Genomic DNA, 8957 nt, shown 5'->3' on the forward strand with positions numbered 1-8957 from the left:
AATTTGTTATGGTTTATAATGGCAAATGATACTTTGAATATTACATGTTGATAACTTGATTGGAATTATAACCCTAAGTTGACAGTTTGATACTTTGTAAATTTTGAGCCATCCCTACCCCCAAGGGCTGTAGGGTTGGGCCCAATGGTGTCTGTGTGCTAAAATAAAATTTCTTCATTTTCCTTGTTTAGAATCAGAGGTGCTAGTTTCAAATACTTTTCAGTCTTAAATCTGCAAGCTAGATATTGAATAAGGTGGTTTTATTGTTTTTTGTCACTTTGAATAATATTTCTGTTCATGTTAAAAACAAAAATCAACTCTCTGTATAAATATATCAGGTGACCGTTAAGGCCCATGGGCCTATTGTTATTCAATTCCTTCCAAATTTCGTATGGTAGTACTAGAAGCAATAATGATTAACATATATAACAGTTTTTTTGTCAGGTTTCAACTTTTCGCGGTTTAAACTTTTACCATTATACTTAGTAGTACCAGATATTCTCCTAAACTACTGCATGGATTTCAATGAAATTGACGCAATGTAGATGCAATGTAATGTTTCTTTGTGTAGAAAGTTTAACTCGGTACTGTAGCATAAAACTGTAAGCCAAAAGTGTGTCGAGTGCATTTCATTCATTTTCCGACTCTCTTCATACTAAATCTGACCCTTTACATCACAGCCTCATTTTCTCCAACTTCCTAGGCGACGGGGGGGTATTAGTTGTCCCCCGGACGACAGGTCTAGTTATTACTATTAATTAGCTCACCTTGCATAAAAACTGGAGGCTTTGCTATGTCCATCGATTAAAAGTCCTCCCTATGTTGTCTGTCATCTGATGTTTGTCATCTGTCCTACGTCAAGTTTTGCATTAACATCATCTATCAAACTATCAAAGGGACTAAACCTCCCGGGGACTGATTGATTGGTTTAAAAGGGGTCAAATAGTCTGATTTGTGATTGGCTGGTTTAAAAGGGGACAAATAGTCTGATTGCTTAAAAGGCATCTCCTCCCAAAGAACTTGGGCAAACATTAGTTGTATGGTTTTGGTTTTGGGTGTCTGAAAATCCACTTGAAGGCCAGCCCCTCTTTATTTTTAGATTTAAATGATGTTTCTGTTTAGATGCTGGTGAGACTTGAGCCTTCCGATGGTTTTGAGCTGATGTCCGCTGACCGAGTTGTCCAGAGGTGTGTGTGTGGTGGAGACTCGGACAGCATCAAGTACTACATCAAACCTACACAGCTTGGGGAGATAGAAATCCTGGCCGCAGTAAGATCAGCTATTAATTACATATAAGTTCTGTAGTTAAGTAGACCAGACTGTTTACATATTCAGAGATATTTACACCCACTACTCAGAAAGGTTGAAAGCAGTCACTCTTTGATAGAATCTACAACATTACATTAAATATTTCATTTTGATTCTTATTTTTTATCAAAGTTAATTGTGAAGCAATAAAACAGCAAATATGCAATTTCAAAATGTTACATAAAAGAGGTTGATTTCAAATCTCATTTTTTTTTTAGAGTTTTACTGCTTTTTGTTTTAAAGAATAAATTCTATTACAGTTATGAAAATAAATATATTAACCCTTGAGTATCCTTGTGTAAGGGCCTATAAGATGAAAAATGTCATCCATTGTCAATACACTAGTGCATGGATGCAGATCTGCCTTCCAAGTTTGTCATCATCGACACTATTTTAGGCGGAGTCTATCCAGGACGACGGCACTTGTGGTAACAACGCTGTCAGCGATGAGACAACAGGAGTGTCAGATGCTGTCAAAAGGATGCTCCTTATTGAGGTTTGTAGATATGCTTGTCTTCAGATTTACCAAGACAACAGCTACGTAATATATATAAAATTAGATAAATGATAACCTTATGTCAGAATTGTCTCCCTTGAATGTGTCTTGTTTTATCAAGAATTAAATGTGTGTTATGAATTTATTTTGTGTAACTTTCAAGTATGTCATCAATTAATTAACCCTGTCTATATAACTACCAAATAGGCTTTCTACACATTCCCTTCATAACTCATTTGAATTAGGAGATACCTATCCCAGTAGGCAGCAGACATCCTTAACTATATAGCACAGTATACATGGGATAATGAAACTACAAATTAATCATTGCATGTGTTATATATTCCATTTAAACACTGAATGTAACTTAGCAAGTTATTTCTTGATAGAATGCTTCAGAAAACCCTTCCTAAAAATATGCATTAAAGAGAATCAACTTCAAAATAATATTCTGTTTCAGGCTGAAGGTGTGGAAAAGGAATATACATTCAGTTCCTACATGTGTGCTGAAGGTATGGACTGTGTTTCTGTTATGCAGGATTGAAATAAATACATAAAACATATTAAATGATTTTCCATTGCATATATGATTTATGAAGCTGAGGGCAACAATTACAAATTCAATGGCGCTTGCCAAGTGTGGAAAGAAATGTCAGGATGAGTTTTATCATCTCATATAAGAATTGATTAAAGATCCCTGTACCATGGCCTAAACCTGTAACTACTAACCATTAGGTTAAACCTGTAACTACTTACCATTAGGTTAAACATGTAACTACTAACCATTAGGTTAAACATGTAACTACTACCCATTAGGTTTAACCTGTAACTACTTACCATTAGGTTAAACCTGTAACTACTAACCATTAGGTTAAACCTGTAACTACTAACCATTAGGTTAAACCTGTAACTACTAACCATTAGGTTAAACCTGTAACTACTAACCATTAGGTTAAACCTGTAACTACTAACCATTAGGTTAAACCTGTAACTACTAACCATTAGGTTAAACCTGTAACTACTAACCATTAGGTTAAACCTGTAACTACTAACCATTAGGTTAAACCTGTAACTACTAACCATTAGGTTAAACCTGTAACTACTAACCATTAGGTTAAACCTGTAACTACTTACCATTAGGTTAAACCTGTAACTACTTACCATTAGGTTAAACTGGAAACTACTAACCATTAGGTTAAACTGGTAACTACTAACCATTAGGTTAAACCTGTAACTACTAACCATTAGGTTAAACCTGTAACTACTTACCATTAGGTTAAACTTGTAACTACTTACCATTAGGTTAAACTGGAAACTACTAACCATTAGGTTAAACTGGTAACTACTAACCATTAGGTTAAACCTGTTACTACTAACCATTAGGTTAAACCTGTAACTGCTTACCATTAGGTTAAACCTGTAACTACTTACCATTAGGTTAAACTGGAAACTACTAACTATTAGGTTAAACTGGTAACTACTAACCATTAGGTTAAACCTGTAACTACTTACCATTAGGTTAAACCTGTAACCACTAACCAATAGGTTAAACCTGTAACTACTTATTAGTTAGCGACTTATCACTTTGTTATAAACAATAACTCACTATATGCTATAAGGTATAAGGTCAGTAACGAGAATAGATTGAATGAGTTCATATTTCATAGTTTGAAGTCAAGGCCAAGGTCATTTAGTGAATGGACATTTGTTTTCTTAAGAACATGTTAAAAGAATTTACAAATAAATTGTCTGTATGTTTGCAGGTGAATCTAAGTTTACAACGATAGACCTGCTGCTTCCCCCTACTGGAGTTGTGGAAGATTCCGCGAGGGGCAAAGTCAGTGTCATAGGTAGGTGTATCGACAGTGTGTCTTGTTTTAATGACAAGTGAAGTAAACAAGAAATCATCACAAAGTCTTGCTATAGATGGCATATTGATTTCTTGTTTACAGGAACATATGTAAATTGTTGTTGAGTACTTATATACATTGTTACAACGGAGAGCAGTTCTGATACAGGAATAATATGGGTGCATTGGAACAATATTGATACAGTAATAATATGGGTACATTGGAACAATATTGATACAGGAATAATATGGGTACTGGAACAATATGGGTAAGAAATAATATGGGTACTGAAACAATATGGGTCATAAATAATATGGGTACTGGAACAATATGGGTACTTGAACAATATGGGTACTGGAACAATATGGGTACTTGAACAATATGGGTAAGAAATAGTATGGGTACTGGAACAATATGGGTACTTGAACAAAATGGGTAAGAAATAATATGGGTACTGGAACAATATGGGTACTTGAACAATATGGGTACTTGAACAATATGGGTACTGGAACAATATGGGTACTGGAACAATATGGGTCAGAAATAATATGGGTACTGAAACTAGATTGGAACAGTGATGTTTGGTAAAGCTATGAATGATGATTTGCTTCAGGTGACATCATGGGCCCGGCATTGTCTAACCTCCAAGGATTGCTAAGGATGCCCTATGGTTGTGGAGAACAGAACATGGCTTCTTGGTCTCCTAACATTGTGGTCCTTCAGTATCTCACCAACACCAACCAACTCACCAGCAAGATTGAGACAGAAGCTCTCAACTATATGAGAATAGGTCAGTTTAAATCTCAAAAAGTATGAATTGACAAAATAAGTTTATTTCTTGCAACAATTCTTGTTATCCTTATTGCTCAAAAATTACAGAACAGATCTTTCTCAAATTTCGTATGTAGGTTTTTGATATTTGGTCATTGTTTCATATGAAATTTTGTGAAATTAACTTCACCATTTCAGGATACCAGAGACAGTTGAACTATCGCCATGATGATGGTTCTTACAGTGCCTTCGGTAACTCCAACGCTGATGGCAGCATGTGGTTAACGGCATTTGTTGTCAAGTGCTTCGGTCAATCTCAGCCCTTCATTGATATCGACAACGACGACCTTGTCAAAAGTCTCAACTGGTTCAGAAGGAGGCAGCTAGAGAATGGCTGTTTCCCTAAGATAGGCTACACCCACAGTTACTACCTGAAGGGTGGCATCAGTAAAGACAGCAACGAGGCGGCCATGACTGCCTTCGTAATTATTGCAATGCTGGAGGCAGGAGTCAGCAAGATGGTACGTAACTAATTGATTGAAGTCCAAATTTGGGAAGACAATGCATGGCTTTCTATACTGCTTAACTTGTAGCCATGTTCATACATCAGATTGAACGTACATCGTCATGTATGAGGCCAACACATCAGTAAATCTGTGCATTATAACATAATATCATGTTTAAGGCAGCAGTAAGTCAGTACATGACTTACTGTGATGTTCAAGGGCAGCATCATTACTCAATAAAACTGCAAAGGATTTATTATCATGTGGAAGAGACCCTTTGTAACATTGTTAGGAAGGTGTATATTTTATATTGCCATGTTAGAGGTCAGCATCCCTTGGAGGATCAACAACTTAGATCTGTTGTACAAGAACTCCAGCAAAATGATTCTAACCTCTGTGTATATACACCAGGTGTAATCTTTGTTTTATGTTCATTTATAGAAGGATTTGTAAAGACGATGATGGTGTCTGTAGTTGTGAGATAACGGTTTTAAGTTTTGTAGTGGTCAGATGAGCTTTGATTGAATTTCAGGATACGGCTGTAACTAGTGCTGTAAGATGCCTAGACGTCCAGGACAACAACGACACCTACACCCTGTCCTTGATGGCCTATGCCTACACCCTGTATGATGTCAACTGGCCACAGAGGTCAGAGGTGATGGCCGAACTGGAGGAAAGAGCTATGTTCAGAGGTAATATCAACCGAAAATCTGGTCACTTTTTAGTATGCGATATTTCTAGGAATAAACTGGAAACAAATGTAGTAAGCCTAATGTCTAGAGCTTTAGAACAATGGAATGGTAAACAAAGACTCCATGCCTGACATTAGTAGCTACTTATGTCAAGTGTCTAAACCTCGTCTTGAATGTGATAATATATTTCATTTCGGAAAAGTCTTTTATAGTTGAAACCATTATTGATCCCAATTTAAAGCAGCATGTGTATTATCATTGCAATATCACTAGGAACAATGCAAATTGTCAATTCATGGGAAATGTAAATATGATGGAATTGTCCGTAGCTTTTTACGAGGTACAGTTGTTCTAGTGATATGGTAGATTTGTTGCCGTTCCATGTCATGTTTATGAATTTGATGAATTTGTTTTATAAAATTAATTTGATATTTGAATGTTCACTTTCCTTGAAATTATTGGCACTGCAAAAGGATTCATATGAAGCTTTTATTACCAGACGATGGCATACTGAAGTACTGGACTCGTAATGATGAGGAGGAGGCAACTCCAGAGCCCTACTCCTGGCAGTGGTACAGGGCACCGTCAGCCGAGATTGAGATCACGTCCTACATCCTGCTGTCTACCATCATAGGGGAACAGGACAACGCTGTCATCAATGCCCAGCCAATTGTCATGTGGCTGACCAAACAGAGAAACACACTGGGAGGGTTCTCTTCTACCCAGGTTAGTTGTCTGCTTGTGTTACAGACAATTTTATCACTATTAAAATGTGGTTTGAGGTTATAGATAAACGAATATCAGAAGTTAGGCCAAAAAACAATAATTGATAGATTTTCAGGCACCGCTGCATGCAATTTTAATGCCAGCAATATAAGTAGTTAATATCGCAAAAATATAATAATAAAAAAAAATAATAAAAAAAAATAATATAATAAACAGTTTATGATTTTGAAGGCCTGAATATGCACACATGTTGTGTGTTACAGGATACAGTTATAGGTCTCCAGGCCCTGTCTGTGTATGCAACGCTGGTCTACCGTGGAGGGATGCACTTAGATATAACCTTTAGGGGCATACGTAATGAGGAGAGGGTGTTCAGTATCACCGGCGACAATAACCTTGTCCTCCAATCATCGCCATTGGAAGTTGTTCCTGACACATTGGAGACAGAGGTCTATGGTGTTGGCTGTGCTCTTATACAGGTAAGTAGGCAAAACAAGTAATGTTTAGTACAGGTAGGTCAAACAGGTAATGTCTTATATGATTAAGGTCATACAGGTGATCATACAGATATATAACAGATCAAACCTAGTATAAATCAAGTCATGCAGTTGATATTCTATTGAACAGGTAAGGAAGGTCAAGGTCATACATTTTTACAGGTAATTTTATTCAGGAAAAGGATGCTAAACATACTGCATGTATAGATAAACCAGTAATTCCTACTATAATTAAGTTCATACACTTAGTTCTATCCTGTAGGTAACGAGGTCATACAGGTATACCCAGCATAGGCAAAGAGGTTGTATGCTATCCTGTCTAGAGCTAAGCACGGAGTATGATTTGAGGTACCAGGGTGAGAGTATGTGGCAAGGTGCTTGATCTGTCTGTATTTTATCATCTGTTGTCTATCCTCTGCTGACTTGAGCAAAATTCAACTAAATTTTGATGTTAACAAATATCTTTAGAGCATGGGATCTTAACTTTAATTTTATTCCTTTTTAACAAATTACAAATGTACAGAGAAAACATATTTACAACCGTATACAAAATTAAATGTAATAAGTAGGGAGGACAAATCATGTGACTTTTTAAAACATATTTTTGATATTTTCTTAAAATTATAACATTGTTCACATTCATTAGTTCTGACAACTTGGCATTGCATAATACTATCTAAAGTTATACAAATAAAGGGACTCGCTCTCCTTGAGGCAGAGGAGCTAGGTAAAAACAAAAACATTGATAGATTCAAGGCCCTCGTTTTTGTCTCGCCGCCACCAAGTGTAAGCGAGACATAGGTGTTGCTTTTCCTGCGATGGCGTCGTCAACATTAGGTTTTTGTGTGCAAGTTAGATTCTCTGAAAGTATAAGTGCTACACCAACCAAACTTGCACCATGCATGCATCTTAGGTAGTACATCTCAACCCATGCATCAAATGTTAGATGCGGCCTACCTTTCATGGTCCATTGACTTGGTCAGCATCTCCATCAACATTAAGTTTTTGTATTTAAGTTTCTCTGATATGTGCATTGATGGTCAAAGCGGGGCATAGGCGAGACATAGCAATCCGAATGGCTTGTTTAAATAATAAACAGTACTTTGAAAATTGTATCTTAAATGAAATAATCCTTTTCAGACTTGTACATCAACCACCTGTCAGAATTCATAAAGGATCCCTTGGCTTTGGATTTTACTTTTTATTGTCATATAAAAATTATAACATGATAATAAGAAACGAGTACATTTTGTTTGTAAACTGTTTACTTGTGTAGGCTCATATGAAGTACAACATAGATGAACCCCCTACAGGCCCCGCGTTTAACATACGAGTGAGCGCATTCCGCTCTAAGGAGGTGGGGAACGACTGCAAGAGGAGAACTCTCAACATCTGTGCATCGTGAGTGTTTCACTTAAAGGGACAACAATGATACAATATAAACACCATAAATAGTAAAAGATTCAGTTATGAAAGTTTCTTCAAATCGGGCTAGTAGGCAAGAGACTTTTTTTATTTTGACGGAAGTTCATATGTTTTTCCACATCATTTTCCACATCATTCCATAACTGGCTTAAAAATACAGCTATGACCCTTTCTTCATATTTTATACAAAAGATTGATTGTCGAGAGCATAAATCCAATGCTATTTCAACTATGTTGCCAAACTTGTTATGCTTGTGTTTCTTGGATGTTTATATTTTTAGGTCACCTGAGACAAAGTCTCAAGTGACCTATTGCGATCGCCTTTTGTCCGTCGTCGTCCGTCCGTAAACAATTTACATTTTCGACTTCTTCTCCAAAACCCCTAAACCAGTTTCAATGAAATTTTGCAGGGACCTTCCATGGACAAAGGTCAACAAAAATAGTTGCCGGTTTAGTCCTAAGCCCCCCGGGGCCTGAGGGGCGGGGCCAAAAAGGGTCAAATTGACTAAAATTTCAAAAATCTTCTTCTCCAAAACCTCTGAACCAATTTCAATGAAATTTTGCAGGGACCTTCCATGGACAAAGGTCAACAAAAATAGTTGCCGGTTTAGTCCTAAGCCCCCCGGGGCCTGAGGGGCGGGGCCAAAAAGGGTCAAATTGACTAAAATTTCAAAAATCTTCTTCTC

The 8957-nt window shown here is 36.8% G+C and overlaps 1 protein-coding gene across 2 annotated transcripts in view; it reads left to right on the top strand.

The window, feature by feature from the left end:
- The window catches only part of LOC110449268 (alpha-2-macroglobulin-like), a 54873-nt gene that overhangs the window by 26602 nt on the left and 19314 nt on the right, over positions 1 to 8957 (top strand). For both annotated transcript variants that reach the window (XM_021496022.1, XM_021496023.1), the window contains exons 22-31: positions 1123 to 1269; positions 1706 to 1804; positions 2265 to 2316; positions 3568 to 3654; positions 4268 to 4444; positions 4624 to 4946; positions 5464 to 5623; positions 6123 to 6349; positions 6613 to 6828; positions 8123 to 8247. In XM_021496022.1, the coding sequence (XP_021351697.1) occupies positions 1123 to 1269; positions 1706 to 1804; positions 2265 to 2316; positions 3568 to 3654; positions 4268 to 4444; positions 4624 to 4946; positions 5464 to 5623; positions 6123 to 6349; positions 6613 to 6828; positions 8123 to 8247 (1613 nt within the window). The remainder of the gene's footprint in view (positions 1 to 1122; positions 1270 to 1705; positions 1805 to 2264; positions 2317 to 3567; positions 3655 to 4267; positions 4445 to 4623; positions 4947 to 5463; positions 5624 to 6122; positions 6350 to 6612; positions 6829 to 8122; positions 8248 to 8957) is intronic.

The sequence above is a fragment of the Mizuhopecten yessoensis genome, unplaced genomic scaffold (assembly GCF_002113885.1).
Source record: "Mizuhopecten yessoensis strain PY_sf001 unplaced genomic scaffold, ASM211388v2 scaffold4541, whole genome shotgun sequence".
NCBI classification, from domain to species: domain Eukaryota; kingdom Metazoa; phylum Mollusca; class Bivalvia; order Pectinida; family Pectinidae; genus Mizuhopecten; species Mizuhopecten yessoensis.